Source organism: Dromaius novaehollandiae, chromosome 5 (assembly GCF_036370855.1).
Source record: "Dromaius novaehollandiae isolate bDroNov1 chromosome 5, bDroNov1.hap1, whole genome shotgun sequence".
Classification (NCBI taxonomy): domain Eukaryota; kingdom Metazoa; phylum Chordata; class Aves; order Casuariiformes; family Dromaiidae; genus Dromaius; species Dromaius novaehollandiae.
Window position 1 is genome coordinate 18434352 of NC_088102.1, and position 22088 is coordinate 18456439.

General features: G+C 38.9%; 1 protein-coding gene across 6 annotated transcripts in view; it reads right to left on the reverse strand.

The window, feature by feature from the left end:
- UNC79 (unc-79 homolog, NALCN channel complex subunit) overlaps positions 1–22088 on the reverse strand; it is a 111206-nt gene that overhangs the window by 70416 nt on the left and 18702 nt on the right. For 5 of the 6 annotated variants that reach the window (XM_064512149.1, XM_064512150.1, XM_064512148.1 and 2 more), the window contains exons 6-23: positions 21176–21231; positions 20402–20531; positions 18780–18844; positions 16781–16869; positions 15544–15584; positions 14229–14257; positions 13631–13860; positions 13129–13300; positions 10535–10765; positions 9303–9493; positions 8213–8336; positions 6872–7012; positions 5409–5630; positions 4611–4838; positions 3029–3170; positions 2543–2622; positions 2314–2462; positions 243–400 (exon numbers count right to left, since the gene is read on the reverse strand). In XM_064512149.1, coding sequence (XP_064368219.1) covers positions 243–400; positions 2314–2462; positions 2543–2622; positions 3029–3170; positions 4611–4838; positions 5409–5630; positions 6872–7012; positions 8213–8336; positions 9303–9493; positions 10535–10765; positions 13129–13300; positions 13631–13860; positions 14229–14257; positions 15544–15584; positions 16781–16869; positions 18780–18844; positions 20402–20531; positions 21176–21231 — 2478 coding nt within the window. Of the gene's footprint in view, positions 1–242; positions 401–2313; positions 2463–2542; positions 2623–3028; positions 3171–4610; positions 4839–5408; positions 5631–6871; positions 7013–8212; positions 8337–9302; positions 9494–10534; positions 10766–13128; positions 13301–13630; positions 13861–14228; positions 14258–15543; positions 15585–16780; positions 16870–18779; positions 18845–20401; positions 20532–21175; positions 21232–22088 lie in introns of those variants that run through there. The other variant, XM_064512152.1, reaches the window with a different exon arrangement.

Here is a 22088-nt window from a genome sequence, read left to right on the forward strand (position 1 = left end):
AACAAAAAATAGCTGGCAAATAGTACTGTGAATTTGATCTTATTTTGATTATCTAGAATGTCTCATACTCTCCTCTATTCTGCTGCCTTTTTGTGCTATGGTATTGCAGCAAACTATCTCCAAAACTCCCCAAACCAGCAAAAAGATAATTGCCAATTATGGTTCTCCTCACTTACAGTAGAGAAAGCTCTACCTCTTCAGCTCTTCATCAAAGCAACAAAAACATAAACAGTCAAGCTTACCTGCTTCAAATCTCATCTTCCAATCTTTGCTGTTGAAATTGCCGTTTATGATTGTCCAGAAAATGTCAGCTCCATGGGGAAGCGAAAGCGCATGGAGAAGAAGTGGCACTGCCAGGGAAGAAAGCTGAGAGAACTCAGACTTCACAACTCCCCATAAGCTGGAAAGACCAAAAATAGCAAGTCTGCTGATAAAAGCAATCCCTTGGCAACCTTTCTTCTAAACGTCCACACTGTACTGCTAGTGGGAACATACTTTTCATGACAATCTCTATGAGCTATCCTAAGTGCTCATGTGAACACTACACTTGCTGGTACGAGAACAGAGCTACCTGGAAATCTTCAAATACAGCGGAGTTTCTTGAAAACCCAGGTTCAAATATCCCTTACACTGAAACACTTCAGATTGGACAAGATACTGCCAAATTCAAGGCACAGTTGCCATGGAACATAACCTACGCCACAGTTTAGCATTTCCAACATGACGAAGTTCTGCACAGGGACTGCCCTGGAGCCATGAATCACGTGCATTCAGGAATCAATCAGATGTCAGGGACTCAGGATTTACTAGTTCTTAGATTCAGGACAGATGCTCCAGTCTGCTAAAACCCTAGAATTTCAGGAGCTCTTCAGTGAAATTGATACGAAACAGCTGCAAGCCCTGATGAACATACTCCATTCAGAACAGCGTATGTTGATGTTTCTTGAGTGAGCTTTCTCCAAAACTCCCTCTAAGGGGCATCTTAAAAGATGCAGATTTCAATCCCATCCACTCTGACACTAAATGAGAACTTCCTTTATCTCTTAAAAAGAAAGTGAAATACTCTTCTTCAGTCAGCTCTACAATCCTACAAACTGCATATTTTTGCCTCTACATCACCCTTTGTTTTATTTCAGAGTCAGGGAAAGGACCTCAATTTCAGACAAAGCTATTATTCAGAATGAGAAATTCAACTGGTGCAAAACAACTGGTGCAGAATATCAAGCTGTGCATGATATCCTGTCTCTAGTAGTGATCCTTTTGCATCTTATAGTTGGTTGATCCCCTGTTGCTGCATACCATTTCCTAGTAGAAGTTTGAGTTGTTGTAGAATACACTGCAAAGTGTATTAAAGTATTAGTATTAGAGCCCAAAGCTGGCTCAAAATTTAAAGTTTTCATGCTTCAGACTATCCCCTGAAGCTCTTTCCAACCTAATTTATTCTCTATCGTTCTAGAGTCTTTTTTCTAGCAAAAATGTTTTCTGCGAAGTTTATATTTTTGTGACAAAACTGCTGGTACTTTTTTCTTTGGAAAACCTGCTTGAGATAATCTAAAGAAAGAAATAACTATGGGATTAAGTGAATTAAACACTCCATTTCAGGTCACTTCAAAATCTGATAAGGCACTGACACTCTGCAGTGGGAGCTGTAATATTTAGACTTCATGCCCTCATTTCAACAGTGGGCTTAGCAGTCTCCCCTTTGGCTTTTGTGAGGCATGTTGTTTTCTCCTTGTCAAACTGTTTCAGGGCTGGTTTGAAAGTGCAGCTCTGGCCTGAAGGAGGAGCTCAGTGGGTTTCAATCTTTTCTCCCTTGTAGTACACCTCAGATAGACACAGCATAATGAACTGAGCAAAACCAAGACTTACTTCCAGGCAGATTTAGGGCAAAATGAAATGCTGATCAAAATCCTTCATTAAAGCCCAAATATTTTTCCCATTTCTCTGACAAAACCCACCACTTGGAATTAACCCCAAATTATTACTTTTTTCATATTTTCATCTCTGCTACTGAATCCCCCCCCAAAAAAAAAAAAAAAAAAAAAAAAAAACCCACATCATCCTTCACCTCTGTTCGGGTCAGAGATGTTCATGTAAATACAGAACTGGAGGACACAAGGTACTTTGGTTCCATTTGCAGCTTTATAACTTGCCTATCCAATGTGCCCTTATACCACTACTTTCCCTTTCCACACTTCTCTCCCACCCTTCATTAATTTTCCATATTAAATCTGCAAACTCTTGGATGTCACATCCAAGAATGCATAGTCGGAATCAACAAAGTATGAAAACAAAATGCATGAAAAAGCCTACCTTGCAATCAGCATATGATCTTGAATATAGGCTAGAAATTGTGGATGGTCCTTTCTTGATACATACAGGCATTCTCCATGAAGACACAGAATCTTCAGACAGTTCAGCATATTAAAAAGAATGTCTGGCTCTTCAAATCTTGACATTTCCTGTGCAAGCAGATGTACTACTCTCAACACAGTGAAACCACTTAATCAAAAATTCAAACTAAACAAATAATCAGTATTACCTGCAGTATAGTGTATATGAGCTTCAAGGTAACTGGAAGTTGCTGATAACAAAATTTTCTCTCTGTGTCATTTTTTATAGCTGTTAAAATGTAAGTTACATAAACTGTTGTTAGAGTATCTCATTTGTGGATTCAAAGTGAAATTAAAGGAGGTGAATGTGATAAGAGGTAAATTAATTCTACATGCAGTAACACTGAAGTAATTAAGATACAACAGCAAGGAATTTAGCATCTAATATTTTTGCTATGCTATATGCTCAACGAGCAATATCTTTAAAGATTTTTGAGAGTCAGTCAGGTTTGCTACCAACATAATACAGCCTTCCCATAATATTAGTATGTTGAAAGCACTAAATGAATGAGAAAGTGTTGACTGTGCATGGCTGGATTTGAAAGACTGCTTGAAAACCTTGTATTCCCTTAAAAGTAGAGGTGTTCCATCTAAAACCCTACTGAAACAACCACCCCTTCTCACCCTCAACCTACCAGCATTTTCTGTGGTCTCTGTGTGATTTCCTGGGTTTTCTCCACGTTTTGGTGCCGATTTATCTTCCTCTTCTCCTTCAGTTCCTATGATAAACTCAGGTCTAGTATACAGAAGACTATCCTCAAGGTTATCTGTGGGCTCCTTTAAGAACATAAGTTAAATTCATTTCTTGATGTTATCTAAATACATTAGGCCAAATCCTGCTGTTTAAGTTACAGTGTGTGTGGAAAAAAAGGAACCCAAATGAGGCAGAAACTGTCAAATTCTGTGTGCACTTGTGCATTCAAATGGCCTGCATATTTAAAATTCTGCATTGGCAAATGCATGCTGACAATGAGACTGTGTTTCACAAATACATGTGATCTCACTTAACAGAATTGTGCATTCATATTGGAGCTGAGGAGAATACAGTCACAGGCCCAACATTTCAGCAAGCTTAGCATGCTTGGCTCGGAAAAGTCACTCCACTGCACAGACAGGAGCAGGACGTACTTCCTACTGCACTATGTAGTTACAGGCTTAGAGACAGGAGCTACCTCGATCACTTTTACATTGAAAAAGGGAATAGGCTGGGGTTACTTCTCCTGTATGTGTCCAGGAACTCAGGAATACAAGTCACCATTGCTACCATTACATTATAAAACTCAAGGTGGATGCTAGAAATGGTACCAAGCCCCAGGCACTGAACAAACTTTACCATTTGCCACTTAATCTGAACATGAAAAGGCATGAGATGATTTTTCTAGGAAAAGTTACTGAATACAATGTCCACAATACCTACTACTAGCACGTGCATCAAAATGGAATTCCAAACCTTTTTACACATCAAGAGGATCACTGTGCGCACCACCAAAAAGAAATGACTAATAAAGATCCTGTCACCATCATGCCACAGCAAATGAGCACTCAGGATAGGAGGCATGACGCTATCTTCTCAACTGTCAGATGGAAGAGTACATACAATATATGTCCAGATGGAAATAAATTCATCACACTACAAGTATTGCTTAAAGTCATCTGTGGCTTCGCAGAAGAAATAAATGACAACTAGCAGAATTTGGCTGAGATTTCCATGCCCAATAAAGTTGGATACTCAACCTGAAATATTTCAGCAAACTGTTTTTCAAAGGTGCTCAGCATTTTCAACAATCAAGAACCAAATAAGGTTGTTCAAGTTGCCCATTTGAGAAATGATTCAAAATCACTCAAAATCATTATTCATTTGAGAGTAATCACTTTTAGCTTTTCAAATAAGATGAAAAGCACTAAGTATTATCATTTAACATTTCATTTAAGACAGTACTGCAGTACTATCCTTCCAAAGTGAAGCAGCACTTCAGTGTTGACGGGGGGGAAGAGACCCATACTGGATCAATATTGTCATTTCCCCTGTATTCTTTGAATTTCTCTAATTCAAACCTGTAAGATTTTATAGTTCAACGGTATTTTTGCTTTAACCTCCCAAATCCTCCATGGCAAAGGTCAGTGCAACTTTGTTCCCTCTTGCACAGTGTAATGAGCAAAATGAAGAAGAGGTGTTTCAGCACACCACTAATATAGGCCCTTTCTTGCACTACTTACCACAAGTCTGATTTCTTCTTTTGGAGCAAGCTGTTCCAGCAGCTCAAAACCCAGCTGGTAGCACAGAATACTAGATTGACACAGACCACATTCAACTGCTTTTTCATCTTTCTGACAGGTGTGAGAACCACCCCAGGGTGCCTGCAACACATTGTTTATGATGGAAATTATATCTTTTGAAATACTGTTCTCTAAGCCCAAAGTGATACCATCATCCTGGAGTTCCATCTGAAAAAGAGTAAAAAGAGTAAGGATTGATCATTAATTTAAAGGCCACAGGTCTGACTAGTCTACTTATTCCTAAATTTCTGCCACTGTTAAAATACAGTACTGGCAAGAGTTTGAGATAAACTTGAACTCACAGTTTCAAATATAGCCACTGATTTGGGGCCCAAATTTGAACAGCTAAAGTAAGATTTTCAAAGTCAAATTTCAAAGAGAATTTCAAGCAGAGGATCCATGAATTTTACCTGGAGACAATTATCCAAACCATTTGGGCTTGGATTCACAATGTATAAATTTAGGTATTCAAAAATTACGCATCTGATGTAAGCCTATCAAGGAGCCTCTGTCTGTAGTCTGTAGAAAGATGTATCTCCAAAGGGCAGTTCACTTCACTCATATGAGACATCTAAGACACTCTGGAGGCATCTACCTTCTCTTCATTGACCATGAACATGTAACTTTTGTAAGGGTTAAAGCTTGCTCAGAATTGTAGGGAGCTTTGAATGCCTTATACTTCATGCCAGTCTTCAGCAGAAAGGGACTTTAATGTGTATATTTTTCTTCTGTAAGTACCTGCTTCAAGATGAGATCAAACATGAGTATGAAGCAATTAAGATTCATCTCATCATCCTCACAGTCAAAGTCAATAGTCTTTCCACTGGGGTGTCCAAAGTTTTTGAACGGGCTGTGAAAAGGACTATGTATCGGACTGCGAAATGGGCTCTGGAAAGGACTTGGGAAAGGACTCAGCGTGTTGTGCTGAACTCTGCGTCCAGGGTCAGAAGCAACGCTTACCTGAATGCAATTAAAAAAAAAAAAAAAAAAAAAAAAGAAAGTCCAAATGAATGTTAAGCATTTAAGCAAACTCATTCTATATGAAACTATGGCAAATGTCAAGAACTGACAGCCTTATTATTCCCTTTTATAGCTATTTTTTGTAAAACTTACCAGTGTCCCTTAATGCCATTAAATGCTAAAATAAAAGCACAGGAGACATATTCTGCATGGATGCATACATTCTTTTAAGTTAAATGGCTGACATTCATTAACTTAGCTCCACTAAGGAGAAAATTTAGTATCATAAACCAAACAAAGTCAGTATAGATGGTAAAGTGGTCCTCAAGGTTACAATAATCTGCTCCATGATGAAGGGATACCAACTTCAATAGTAGAAGTCTGATTAATAAATAAATAAATAGATTATCTCAAGACAGCAGTGTAACGAAGGCTATACCAAGGATACAAGCAGCTGCAAAACAACTGAACACAGAGGTAATAAGATGTGCATGTCAGCACCTGTTTATGTCAACACCACAGTAGGTCACCCACAACACCCTCAGAACCTCTAAGTGTTTCAGGGAGGTATACTGTTAGATGATGCTAAAGATCTGATCTTTCAAGCACTGTGTTCCTATTCTCCATGAAATACTTTGTGCAAGACTGCTGGGAAGTTAGTCACATTTTTCCAAGTATGTGTAGTACACATTTGTACACATTTTCTTCTGGACCATAAGCCTGTGACAAACAGCTTTATTTTACATCAATTTCCGCGTCTCTTGGATGGGGTGGGCGAAACATGAGGAAAAATGCAGGAACACAAAAATAAGTTCTGTTCTGTTATCCTCCCAGAATATATCTAGTCTCCACCAAACACATACTACAAGAATATGAAAGCTCACTCTAGGTGAACAGTTCTCCATAAAAACATGCTGTTAATGGTAGTAAATAGAAGATACAGAGAATGAAAATGATACGAAAGCAAACGCTCCAAACATATCCCCAGCAAAACAGTTCACTGAGAAAGACGGTGCAGTTAACTCCTATCTGCATTACCTTTACATTGACCAAGTGATAGAGAGGTATTAATACAAGAAGTCATGCCAATTTTTTTCACTCTAAAAATCTGTATTGTGTGTCCAATCAAATATTGCCACAATAAAAAATGACCTTATAATTCTTCACATGCATTCTATTATGAAAACTGTTCTAAGAGGGAAAAAAAAAAAAAAAGAAAAATCAGAATAAGTAACAATTACCCTCCGAGCTGCAAGATTTCCTGCCAATTCACTGACTCTTGATTTTCTTTGATTTGCTAACTCTTTTACAGAATTAACTCCATCAGAAAACATGCTGATGAGTAACTGAAGAGGGACAACAATGTCTAGTTCAGATAACACCTGAAGAAAGACAATAATTAAAAAAAGCATCAGCTTTCAAATTTGATTAAAAATACCAGCTACTTTTATGAGCACATTTATCACACAAGCCTCAGTTCAGCAGGTTCATGCATTCAACTTCAGGAGCGAGTAATATGATTGGGAGTCAACGGGGTGAGCTGTGAGCTTAGGTTTCAGTTAGGTTTTAGGGCAAAAGAACTGGCAAAATAGGGTATTTTCAAAATACTGACATCTCCTTTATGCTACTTGAGATAGCTTTACGCAGAAAGACACAGGTGTGTGAGGTTGTTCAACAAAAGATTTTTGTGAAGCAAAAATATTACCAATACTTGGATAACTTTACTATCTTTATTATTTCCTAATACTGAATTCCTGTAATTATCCTAAGAATCAAGTCAGAGTGGTTGCTACAGACTTCAATATAGTGAGAAGCCTGGTTATCTGCAAATCACTGAGGGAATATTGATCATCTATTTCATCAGCAACAAACAAGCTCATTTGTACTTGTCAAACTGTTCTTAGGAGCAAGCAAAATCTACAGAAATCATACCTCACTAGGAAATTTTGCATACAGGAAAAATGCTACAACCAACGGGTAAACTGCTCTTTGCAGACACTACACCAAAATAACCCTCAGCAGACCAGAAGCGATAATGAAGATTATAGTTATTATGCCAGGGGGCTGGTGCTGTGGAAAATTTCATGGCCTTTTGAATGCCCTGCCCCCAGAAGACACTGTTTTTCCTATAGCTTTTGAATATGAACATTGGATGAATGCCAGCTTTGTGGAAGAATATAGCACAGGAGGCCCAGAGCAGTAGAAATCCTCATGGGTCCAGAGTCAGTCCAATTCAGTTCTCTGTATGTGAGAAAGACTAACCGCTTCTGGAGCCTGGCATTAATTTTGGAATCTACAAACCACACTCTGTGGAGACTAAAGAGTGCAACTGGCAATAAGCCAGAGATACCTGAATGGTCTTGAAGACACAACTGACATTCAAAAGGAAAAGGGATTTCCAGGCTTCCAGTATACTGTCTATGAATGGTTAGTAACACAAAACTTCCCAGGAACTATCTACTAATTGCCTTACATTGGGGCCAGGCAAAGGACAGAAAGGTTTCCAGATCCTTGAAAAAGTGGCTCTTTTTTTTCAAAATCATAAGCTGCTTCAGCATGACTTGTCAAGAAAGAACACTTACATGCAGCCAAAGCAACGCTTGCTCTTGCACCGAGGATGGATAACCTGTGAATCGACAGCTAATGAAGCCAAACATCTCCTCCATGGAGAAAGGGAGAGGGCAAAGTTCAATATCAAACATTTTACTGAAAAGTAGAACAAAAATATAGGATCAGTGAGTCACATCATACACTGCACTGATAGTCAACCTTACTACCAGCAGTAGTGATGCTTCTGTCATCTTAATTGTGTATTCCTTACTTGCACCCTCACTTTCCAATCGGACAAGGAATTGAGCGAGGTTGCTGATAGTACCTGTGTGGACTGCACAAGGTCATTCCTGAGTTTGGTGGTGCACCTAATGAGTGTACATTATATCCGAGATCAGGCCAGTCAGGCTATGCAGATAACTTTGGGGAGATCAGTTAGAAAAAGTATTTTCATTTGATAGCACAGTCTCTTTCAATATCCAGTGTATAGGAATATTTCTTATCTCACCACTCCTCCACTATTCATTATTTATACAAGAAATGTTCACATCAGCCCCTACAAGCATAAATCTACAGTCAGCTTCAGAACCTTTTAATCAGTTAAAAGGCAATGTGAAGTTGTATTGTAAAAGGAGAACACCAGACAGAGAATTATGGCTCAGTCAGCCACCATTCTTATTCTGGTGTTTCCATTGCTCAGCAGGGGAAAGCACTACCTAAATCAATACAGATCACCACTCTTCCCGTGCCAGCTCAGGCTTCTACTAATCCCCACCTTTTCACATCAACTGCTGGCCAGAAGGAGAAAGATGCTTCCTCCACCATACAGCAGAAAGCCACTGAAAACGCACCTCGCTCAGAGCAGAGAAGCACCTATGTATTTGACTCTTAATACAGATTCAAGGATATCAAGAGCAATAAAAGGAAACTTTCCCAAAGCTTAAATGCTCTAGTCTAAATATAATTCATGAATGATTCAGCAACATTCACTTGCTACTGTCTACTGGACTTGCGAAAGCAATCTGAATGGCATTTTTATTCATTATCATTATTTTATTGTGCTAAAACCCTAAGCAATCGACATATGCTTGCATAGAATGGCTCCTACACATCTTTACTTACCTTAACACTTCCCGGAACTCTTTCAGTTGATTATCAGGCACTTCTGTCCTTATAGCTTCCAACCACTCTGGCATGATACATTCCCATACCGGCTGGTTTATCACATTGTACGGAATCAAGCAAAGGATTCGATTCAGACCTTCTTTTAACTGGGTCACAGCACTACAGGATTTGTCCCAGTATCCACCAACCTGTGGGCATTTGCAGCAATCATATTGATGAGTGATTGTTCTAGTCCTCATTATTTGTCCAGCACCATAAATTTTCTCAGTGTGGTGCAGCCAAGAAATTATGGGGGATGATCATCAGCGCCTTCCAGGCTGAATTTAGAGGTCACTCATGGGGACTGCACCATTTTTTTCCTCTTTCATTTGACCCACAGACCAACAGAGTACTGTCCAAGATTTAAATAAAGCTTGTTCACTTCCATGCCATGACACAGAGTAACCTCCCATTGTCTATGCTTCCCAATGCAGGACAAACTTACAGCTTGGACAAACTTACAGCTTCAATTCTTTGCTCTGGTCCACTAGTTAGTGTTGAATCTTTATAGTGAAAAACTTGGCCCATATCACGTGGGTTTTTTAAAGGTTTCCTTCTTTGAGAGAAGGTTTTAAGTGATGGAACCAAAAAAATATACTTCTAAGTAAATAAGTAACTGGCCTACAGAGATTAATTATTCTAACAACCTCAGCTCACATCTGCTGTTCCTTACTTCTGCCTCTAGAGATGCCTGCTACTTTGGCAGCAACCACTAGTGATCTCAGCCAACAAACTATTTTTTCTCCGTTCATCATAGCTAATTTCATGGCTGTTCACCTTTATGTTCTATTCAACCCTTGCAAATCTGGCAAGTTGTCAGTCTTGTCTTAAGTATTGCAATGGGGATAATAAAACTTAAAAAGGGGGCTGGATCCAATATAAGAGAAAGGTCCACAACAGACTACATAGCATGAGGTTCAGTCATTTCTCTCCTCTAGCTTTAAAGCCCAGACCTCTCTTCTTCACTTCTAATTAGGTCCCTGAACTGTGTAATTTCATGAACTTTAACATACAGTTGCAGAGATATGGTATGCAAAGAGCAGAGAAACACAGATTAGTAAATGGAACCAGCAAAGGACAGGCTCATATCTGGGAGCAGAGAAACTGTGCCTATTAAGACAAGCTTGGATGTTTTATCAGATTTTAATTTTTGAGGCAAAATTAGGAATCTTCATATAAATTATTCTTACCCTGGCAAACTCCATTGGTTTGGGAAGGAGGCACATAACCATGACATCAAACCGGACATCACAAACTGTCTTCAACCACTTGGTAACAAACTGGGGCTTAAGCTTTTCAACCAGGCTACCAACTTCATCATCCATCATATAAGCTGTAGAATGAAACCACTGGAATACCATACTAACCAGCCTTGCTAAACTCTCTGTGGGTGTATTCTCACTGGGAGTGCAAAGGCTCACCTGGAGGACAGAAACACAAATCAAATTTAATTTCTAGAATTAAAGGTGGGAAAGTTTTTTTTTCTACTACATCTTGCATATTCTGAGACACCTGGATGCAGATTACATAGGAGGTAATTGAGCTGATCAGTTTTAAGCATAGTTTGGCACAAGATTATTGACAAAATACTTTCATAATCAGAAAATAAAAATTTGAAAAGAGTAATATCAAATTTCTTTGTTTCTTAATTTCAACACTGAAAATATCAATACAGAACTGACAAACTGAAACATTCTGGTATGGGCTTCAAAATGACTTTTTATTTCAAAGTGTAATGTAATGCCCAGAAGGAAAAAAAAAAGCAGAGATTGTGTAAAGCATAAGGACAGACCAGCTGAAGCATTTCAAAAAGTTTGGAAGAAAACAGTTACTTGGTAGAATAAAAGTGAACTCTGTTTTGCAGAAATTATTCTGACTTTGACTTTTTGTCCTAATTTGGGGCAAGAATATGAATTTCAAGTTCTCAAAAATTCTCAAGAGTGATTAACACTATTCTCCTCTCCTTCTCTAACCTCACTCCTAGAAAAATGTTTGTGCTGCAAAACCAGCCCACATCTGAGCCCAAGTTTGTATCCCAACTCACAGACCAGGCAGATTGCCAAGTCCTTACCACCTACTGTTTGAGTTCTTGGTACCTTCTGGGGCCAGCAGAGAAACTTTCAAGTCAGCTTGCTGTACTAAATCCAAAGTGAGCATTAATAGAATGGCAAATAACAAACAGGAGATTTAGGAAGTGTCTTCTAACCACTTATCAGCTGTTAGGTGCTACTTCCTAGTGAACACTATATTCCCAGCAATTGGCAAGCTCAAACCAGTGATTGCTGCATTGCAGCAAATGAAGAGAGAAGAAGCATTCATATCACTTCATGGAAAACAGCTTACAGCGCTGCCTCCCAGAGAAGACCAGAACCCTTTTCACAAGCACTTTTCCTCTACGCTTTTCTGGGAATGCAACTGCTAACAACACCCCTGCCAATTCAAAATAGTGTCTTCATTGTTCCACTTCATTATAGATTTAAGTTAAGCTGTTTGACTACTTTCTGGTGCCCATCTCAGTTGAGTGGTAACTCAAAAGCATTCTCAGCCTTTTTGATAGGAACTCTTGAGCTCTGTGCAATTCCTAGATGAAAAGCATTCTTTTAATGGAAAAAAAAAACAACAATCCACTATTTCTCACTATCAGCGCTGTCATCTCTGCCAGTACTGCCTATGGAGAGATCAAAGGATTTCATAAGGAAAGAATGAAATTAGTGAGCTACCCTTCTTGTCATAGAAAGATATACTCTTAGTGTCAAGGATAAGACACATTACCAACACAGTGTAACTAAACCTGTTCTGTTGTCACTTAGATTCTATTTCTTCTGCAGAGAGAGGCCTTCAGTCTTTACAAAACATTATTTGAAGCAGAACAGATGAATATGGCACAATTAAAAAAAATTTAAAAGGCAGAGTCCAACCCAACAGATCTAAGTGAAGGCTAAAATAACATGAAGCAACAAAACCCACGAGATACAAGGAGAATGCAGAGTTTGCTCACTTTGCTTTCATTTGAAAGTCTTTTTTTCTGCTGCTCTTCCAGAAGCAGTTTTGTTGGCACTGTGGGGCTCTAGACCTGCCACTCCGATGTTCCCATCTCTGTTTAGATGATTGGCCAGGGGTCCCATTATTGCCCATTTGTCACTGACAGACTGAGAAGAAAGTTTGATTTGCCAGGACCTATAAGGCCCCAGACTGGCTTGCTCATGAACTAGCTGGTGGCAGCCCTGCTATTTAGGAATTATTTCTGCCAGCTACAGTGAGGGGTGGAGGCAGCAGGGCTTCATTCTGTCAACCCATCCCAGGTGAACTAGCTGGAGCAAAGTGACTGGGACTGATCCAGCTAGACCACTCCGAAGGCAGGAAGGAAAGCAGCCCACTAAGACCCCTTCTGGCCTATTCAGAGGTAAAACGAAAAGCTAAGTTTCTAGAGACTGATGTTTAAAGATGGATGGTAAAAGATGTATCTTTAAGGGATTGCCCTTTTGGATTAAAATAATGGCATTGAGCAGAGGTCACCAGTAAGCAGAAGCTGGAAAGCATATAAAAAGTAATGAGAAACTGAGAGGGTGAACAGCCCTATTACACATTCAACACAGGAGTCAAGAGTAGGCAGCAAGCACTTCCACCCACACTAGCTCTGAAATCTCCAAGTCTGAAAGCTTCATAGAATTCCTTCCTTCTTTTTACAAAACAGAGAAGTGTCCAACTGAATCCAAGTGCTATAAAGAAAAGAGAAATTGAGACTTTAGAAAGAAAAAAAAAGAAAATAGCAAGAATTTCTTACTAAGAACCAGATTCCAAACTGGCTCAGGAGGCGTTGATCATGCTTGTCATCATCTTTATTATCAAAGTCTGTGTTGTCCAGGGAGTGATGGGAAGAAGAGAGGCCCATCTGTCTCCTGCGGTTGAGTTCATACTCCCTCTGCTCAGCATGGAACTCTGCTTCCTTCAGCAAGCTACAAAACAAGCTTGTGGTCAGTCAATATAGTTTTCCAGCACAGGATGCAGGTAATTAGAGGTTAACGATAATTAGAGGTTAAAGCACTTGATATCCTCATTTTCCTGAGCACAATAATGAAATAAGATCAAGTCCTAGGATTCAAGGCTGAATTATTCCATAAGGACAACTCTCACAGTTGATCCGCTATAGCAGCAGGAATTCAGCGCTCCTGCTTCAAACTTATCCTGATGAAACTAGGATCAATTTGCACAAGATTTTCAGGGAATATTTACATGAAAGCCTGATCCTACTTTATATATTGACACTTTATAAACTGACATATTACCTGATCACAGCTTCTACGGTACACACCAGCTCCTCTGCCCCACACTCCCGGGTATTGATAGGAGGCGGGGAGGTCTGATAAAGATGGGTTTCTGCTGCTGCCCCAACTTCACTGCTGTGATGGTTCGAATGGCATCTTTTGCAATAGCGTACTGGTCTGTTGCCATGGCGGCCACAGCAGCCTGCTGAGAAGCATGTGACAACAGCCCTTCTGACATGTGAGCTACAGTTCTAGAAAACAAAAAAAAATGTATTAGGCCACAGGTATCAGGAAGAAGAATCAAAAACAGTGATGAGAATCAGCACGGGGGAAATGGTTCAAGTGTCAGCTGTTTCCAAATTCGCTACAGCTATGTACAAACTCCTGATGCCAACTGTCGCTGAACTTCAAGGAAGATGAGCACAGGCCTATCATTGGGCCTGGACTTAAAAAATCTCGCTTCTCCCCCCTCCCCAACAAATGCATTCATGGATACACTGTGAAAACTTGGAATAGTTAAAAAAACAAACAAACAAACAAACAAAAAATACAGTAATGGAATGACATTACACACAACATCAAATCATGCCTCATCACACAGATGACTACTTAATCTTACCTTCTTCTGACATATAGCAGAAATTTCAGCTGTAAGGGGAAGGCATACAAAACATCAACAAAGAATGATGATCCTTCTGTTTCACTATGGCAACCATAGGGAAATGGAATTGTTACAAGGAAATGCCCAGGGCTAAATTTGTGTTTCCAGATATTAGTAAGATCTCTAAGCTTCTTTGACTGCATGAGGTAGGACATTGTATACTCAGGCCTACTGGCTATTTCTATGATGGAATGAAAGAACAGCCCTAGGGTAGTAATAAACACAGTGTGCTCCACATGCCATCCACCTTCTGCGTATGCTTGTGCCTCACAGACAGGCTGTAACAGTAAGCCTCTCAGGATGCTAATATGACTAGCATGCTGGGGGAGACACTGCTCAGGTGGGTTCACACTGCCAGTCAAAGTTTGCAGGATGAAAGATTGGTGAGTTTGGATTAACAATGTAGATATGGACTACAGACAGAATGGCTATAACTCCATATAAAAATGTTTGCAGATTTAACTGGTAGGCAATGTCTATTCAGTCTGTTGCCCCTGCAATATCTAATTCAGTAAACATGGGTGTGTGAGTAAAGAGAAGTACTTCTCTAGGTAAAGGAAACATTCCAAAATTTACATCAGACTTCAATTAAAAGGAGACAGCAAGAAAAAAATCTCCAGTACTCAAGAATTTTCAGTTTGCAGAAAAAAGACAGGGAGTATCTTTGTTCACTCTGTGCCAGGATATTTTAGAGAATATGCAACCGTGCTTACAGAGGCAAAGAATTCCAATTGGTCTATCAACAAGCCTTGTCTGTATTTTAGTAGTTAACAGCAATATCAGATTCTCTGACCATGACTGGACCAATGACTGTACGATTCAAAAATATTTTATACCCCTTTTTTGATACCCTTTGCAGCCTTGTGTTGTTAGGATAGATTTTCAGAAGCTTTAAGAGCTTTAGAATCAGAGCCAGGTTTCCGGAAGAACTAGCCCCTTTTTGGACACCTGTGCTGGGCATGAATGTTTCGAAAAAATCTGGCATCAGTTGTGGATGTTTGTTTGAAAATCCATCCAATTGTCTCTCTTTCCTCACATATGAAGAGTTGCATAGTATTACTTAATTCAAGTAGGGGACTAGTTAGTTAGTTAATTTTTTTTTATAGAACTTTACAAACATTAGTCAGCCTTAAGTACAAGCTACTTTAAAATCCTACAATATTCCTTTAAAACATAGTGCAGCATTTCCAATGATACAGTATGCAAAAATATCAATAAGCATCAGGCTGTACAATTATGATCAGTCTGTACCTATCCTTAAACTATCTCTTACCTTGCGGCAGAAGAACATCAATCAACCATTCACTGTGATCCCTAAAAAAAAAAAAAAAAAAAAGTATCTAATTAGCTTGTCATTACTTTATTTATGTATGCATTTATTTTTGCAGAGAGGGAAGTTATCTAACTTAATGTGGTAGGATTGACATTATTTGACATAGAAAAGCTGTTCTGAAACGGCTTTTCTACAAACATAATTTTATAACTGTATGCTGCTTTACATTACCTGTCTTCGTTGTGCCCTGCTTATTACAAATTACCACTGTATTGGTGTTAGTCCATCATGTTCAAGGCTTTCAAAAAATTACTTTTAAGGCTTTAATTTAGCAAATGAAAATACTGTGTGCTCTGGAAGTCTGAGAGCTATAAAATGATAGCGAAGAGTGACAGACAAACATGGAAAAAAATTTTTTACCAGTACCATTTTCTGTGAGTCTCCTTAAAAGCTATGCTTCTAGCAAATTTAATTTCTTTTTCTGAAGCTTTAAATCAATGATGACTTAAAAACCAAGGTGACTTCTACAAGATGTAATTGCTTTTCCTACAGCTGGTGTGATACACAGGTGTCTGTTAAACCAGGGCCAAAAACAACAATGTGTAGCTTCTGAACTAACTGCAACCTTGTCCATTTGAACTAACGATTGGAAGTCCCTTTGAGAATTAGTAGATCTTGTAAATTTATGCATACCAAATAAGCAATATAAAAAAACTTAGGTTAATTCATCTCAGGATGTATTCCTTTCATGTATTAGACAAGTCTGGACCAGTTTCAACTCTTTACTCTGCTGCTTCACAGTATACTCTAGAGAATATTCTGAAGTACAGAAAAGTAATGAAGCCTCTGTAAAAGAACTTTCACTGTAATGCTTTGCTTTTAATGACTACTGAGGAATGACAAGAGAAAACATTTTATGAGCAAAAGGTTGTACATAATGAGGTTCCCCTAACGTAGTCGGTGCACCCCACAGCGTCAATTCAGAAATTTCATAGCATTCATTCAGCCTTTAAAACTCTCCACTGTCCAAGCTAATGCTGATCTTGTGGGGTCAGTTTCCATAACCCTTATTCATACAGGGCGGCAGTTTGCTCCATACATTTCAATAGGGTTATCTATATAAATTATATGCTAAGTCATACTGAAAAAAGCGTAACAGTCTTCTGCAGCAGACTGTTCCAAACTGTGGAGTTTAACAGACTATACCTGGCCATTTTCCATCTCTTAGTTTACCTACCCTGCAATTCTCTGGCTGCATTCTTCACAAAGATACAGGGGAGGTGGTTTATCACCCAAGGCCACAGACAAGGAAGGGTCAATGCACATCTGAAAAACAGAGGAAGAAAAGAATTAATACATCTGTCTGTGGAAGTTCACTGAGACAGTGTTCAACTCATTAATGCTATAACATACAATACAACACAGTTTTGGTAATTGTTGAGAATATTTAGTGTTCCGGAAGATGGCACTCAGGATCTGGCAGCACGGGATCTCAAATTATTTCTACCAAAGAGAGGTATCTAAGAGAGGCAGCTAAGAATAAGAACCTATGGGAAGAGAAGAGGGCATGTTCCAGTATCAGTGTTTTCACTCTCTGAATTATAAGCATATTCTATATTACACATTTACGTTTACTTACATTTCACAGTCACTATCAGTTAGTGGGTTTTTTCCCCTCCAAAAAGACAATCACTTAGAGGATTCATTGTTTAGAACTGGGTAAGACAAAAGTCTAGATTTCTCTATCTCAGTAACACCTCCTTTAGCAAAATCTAATTTTTGTCATTATAGTTATTGGCTATACAGCACAATTTTGGTGACAAAATGAGAATTATAGACCCTCAGCAGCAGCCCTCAGGCTGCTATTTTCCGAATTCAGAAAGAATGCTCTTTCTCTTGCATTAGCTTTTATCTTTCTATGCATTAGCCAATTACATAACAATATGAACATACACATTTGGTTAAGTGCTTTGTATTAAGGGAAAGTTGAACAGTAGTATGCATACACAACATCTTCACTTCTATTAACCACTTAAATCAAATTTTTTCTTAGTCCGTCCAAGTGCAAGATGTTACTTGCAAAGACAAATGGCTCATTTGATGTTTCTCATCTTTGTTAACCAGATTTACATTATTCTACCCAAGAGATAACAGGCTGCATTTGATCTACTACTACACAGACAAGACTGGTTCTGTCATACAGAGTTAAGCCAAGAGATCACTCACAATATTGAAATATTTCATCTATAAAGCTTGGAACTGTAAGATTCATTGATATTTTGCTCTCCTTAGTGATTAGCCTGAATCCAGTGATCTTTAGGACATGAAGCAACACCTTCCAGCTTTTTTTCCTATGGAGTGGAAAAGGGATCATGGAGAATGGTTGGAGTGGAAAGAGGTGGTCCTCTGTGAGATTTGTGAGATCTAGTGTCACCATCATCCCCCAGCAGAAAAAGCTCACCGAAGAACTTTGACTAATGTAATTATGTTAGTATTTGAATGATGCCAGGAACACTGGTCAGGTCTACGTATCTAATTAAATTCAGATCTAATAAAACTAACTAGTACTCCTAACAGTAGTATGCTCTAGACTTGGGATGCTATTCCTGCCTCTGCCACTGGACCACTCTATGATCCTGGGCAAACCATTTTACTTTTTGTTATCTTGTATGAAAACAGGGAAGATATCATTTACTTCCTTTAAAGGGGGCTTTAAAAGAGGCAAGTAAAGCTTTGTTGCTCTTTGCTATAGAGCCCACTCCAAGCAAAGGATCAGTCAGAGTTAATGAACTTTTCTTCAATATAAAGAACCATATGACCTCAATCAGATACCAATGTGTACATGCATCTCTGTAACTGACACATAATTTTGTGTATATAATATCATCTGGGCACACAGGCACACACAAACGAATATGTTCAAGAAAATATTTATATCGACTAGCTAGAATCCAGCTGAGAATATTGCAAAGCACTCTGCAACCAGCCTCACAATTAATATCAAGACTCAGCTTACAGAAGCTGGAAGAAATATTCCATCTTGCTTTAGGCAGCCAAAGAACATATTCACAAAGTTCTGGTGCCTTTAGTCTCCACAGGCCATGCCACTCCCTTAGCACCTGCCTTTGGTCACCTGCACTTAAACAGGGCATATAGCTGGGCTCAAATCACAGCACCGAACTCCCACTCCCCTGCTTCTAGCAGGTTGCATTTGAGCCCTGAAGAAATAGGAGTACCTTTACAGCTGGTTTGTTAATTGCGTTATGGCATTCAATGTGCTGGCAATGAATAGGATTCCAGGCTGCAAAACCAAAACACAGCTGATTAATAAACAGAGACAAGATATTTATATTCTTTGTGACTAGTAGTACCAAATAAGATCAATATCCTCTTGCACTAAGTGCTATACAAATGAGAGGCAATGTAACCATATACCTCACAAAGCATAGTAATTTTAATAAACAACCTAGATTACACGTCTCCTGACCCGTTAGAGATTTAATTATGAAATGAACCATGAACCCAAAGAAAAGGAAAAATTAAGAGACAAATACACCCTTTTTAACTCCTTCCTGCTTCCAGCAGATCCTGAATTAATTAATTACCATTCCTCTCCAAGAGCAGGATGTCGCTCAATACATTTAATAACATTGCTAGGCAATATGCAAACAGCCATGAGAAAGTAAAAACAGTCCAGCCAGGGAAGGAGCCTGAGCATTGTAATGACAGGAAGTAAACAACAAAGGTGTGTTCAAGTGGCATCTCTTGGATGCTGTATGGAGTGCCCAAAAGTCAGTGCCACGTGACTGCAGAAAAAATCTCATTCTGAGATACAATAACAGAGAATTTACATAGAGAAAAACTATTCCAGTCTACTCAGAGCTGGTAAGGGTTCAGCTGGAGCATCATCCTTACTTTACAGACCTGCTTGCATGGAGAAGAAATGATGCAGAGCAGTACAAGAAGAATGATTCAAGAGAAAAAAAAAATCAAGAAAGATCAGCCCTTCAATGGTAGGCTTTAGAACAGATCAGACAAACATCTATCAAGAATGTTCAAGGCGTATTTGAAGTTGCTCTAGGGATTATCCTAAGATCCCTTCCAGTGCTTCATTTTTACTATTTAAAAGGTGCTGTTCTAGTGCAGATATTTTAGGAGTGAACAAATCATATCCCAAATGACAAAAAGTATGTGAAGCGCAGAGACAGACAAACTGGAAAAGCGACTTGCAAGCTGCAGGACAGTGTCCTCCTTCCCCCCACCAGCAGAAGCACAATCCCATCAGTATGAGCAGGAAGTTCAGTAGGCAAAGGACCTTAGGCCACCTGCCTACACAGCTCCAGCTGTTTTGCTGAATTTCTCTCTCATTCTCACCCTATACTCGGCCTTGGGAACTTATCCATTAAACTGACTGCACCTGACACCACCTGACTTTTTTGACAGTAACAGCCAGATAAGGAGTCTTAGCAACAGCAGCCGCAATAGCAGCTGGCACAGCAACAGCAACCAGAGCGATAATTGAAAGAAACATAAGCCAGAATCCTCGTGAAGCTGAAAAAACAGTTTTATGGACCATTTGGAATGCTGAATTTATTTCTTCTTTTTTGTTTTGTTTTTGTTCAGTTAGTATTGGAAGTAACACAACATATTTACTGGCCATGATCACAGTTATTATTTTCTGCAACATCATCTTCTGAAAACACAGAGAAATGGATAGTTTGTACTTAAGAAAATACTGACTTACAGCACAAAAGATTTCAAAACACATCTTATAACTGTAAGCATCTGACATTAATACATTCTCTATCATTTCCTGCATAATATTTATTTTGGTTTATACAAAAATAGCTACACTCACCTGTGTACTGTAGTCCTCTGTACTCACTGATTGCCCCAGGGGGTTTTAAATTGGGCCAGTAGTGAAACAACATTTGTACCGCTGGAGGTTTAACTTGAGATGGGCCATATGCTATTACATACAGTAAATCCTAAGTGAAGACAGATACAAGGTGTTTATTTTTCAAGATAGAAAACACAATTCAATACATACTATTTATGTTTACAAAGATACCTGAACACACAAAAATATATATATTACATTCATCAATCATCCTTTGTAAGCTTTTACAAGCAGCTTTTACAAATTTCAACAAGGTGTTCATAAAGAATGTAGTACAACAGGTTTCTGAGTTCGACTGGGACATCCAACAGCTACCACCACCCCCACGCACATATTTTGTACTGATATATAGCAAATGAAGCTTCTGTCTAGCCATGGAACAAAAAGGTGTGAGGTGGATAAATAACTGGACCCAAATCAGATTCAGGCTAAGACAACACTCACAAAGAATCCTGGTGAAAGTTCAGTCCCACATGAACTTAGAAGACTGGTGGTTATTAAACTTCTGCCTATTGGAGCCCCACCAAACTAGAGCTCCATTGTATAAAAGGTGGAGCTGCTTCTGCAAACTAAAGTCAGAGGGACCTTCCTCTCCGTAACTCAGAAGGAGAATGGATAAAAAGATCACTTATGACTTCTTGGCACACAGTTAGTCCAAGTTTCAAACCATCTGGTTTTCATTACAGTCCAAATACAGTCATTTCTGCAAAGCATATAAGATCACAAACTTACTTTCCATACTTCTTGCTTATATTTCATGAGGCATTCCAATAACTGGCAGTGATACACTGAGAGAGAAAAGACAGTATAGACATAATACTGAAATGGAAACTCAAGTTACGGAAGTGGTGTGATTAGCTGATTGGTTTTCCTTTGTCAGTCCAAAGCTCTACACTCCATTTAATTACTTTTCATTTTAAAGGGTGTGCTAACAAAAAAAAAAAAAAAAAAGCTATAAGTGAATACCTTGTCTTTCATCCTGAGACAGCAATGGAAACTGCATGCAACAGTGTATCATTCCCTTGTATGCCACAGGCTATAGGAGCCACTCTGCAGTAAACATGCTAGCCAAATCAGCCACTAAACACCCTTTTGACTTCCCAAAACCACAGGACCAAATTTTCCTGTGATAGCTGGGAATTGGGAACCAAAAATAGAACATTCAATGAAAGAACTATCTTGTGTAAAAAGCTTTTTAAAGAGTTTGCTGCTTTTATTTACCATTGTGATCTAAATTAGCATGACGTCAAACTTCTCATGCACACACTGCAGTGGGAGGAGTTTTCCCCCACCACCTACCCAGCTAAATGGATAGCTAAACTGGGAGATAGTTGTCTATTGTGAAATGTGACAGCTCCCTCAGATTAAATTATGTTTTGATTTCATTGTGTAACTGCACTGATTTAACTGGGGCTGCACCACAGTAAGAGAAAACAGCATTTGTATTCAGAGATTTCTAATTACAATTAAATTAATTACACTTCTGTTCTGAGCCTGCGGCCAGCATTACCTGTCTTCTTTAAAAAACAGTGCCAGTTGTGAACTTGGGAGGATTTGAATTGGAATATAAGACAATCAAACCGTTTCTGTGAGTTTCTATAGTCAAAGTTAGTGCTGCCTTCTCTCAAACACTGATGCCATAAAT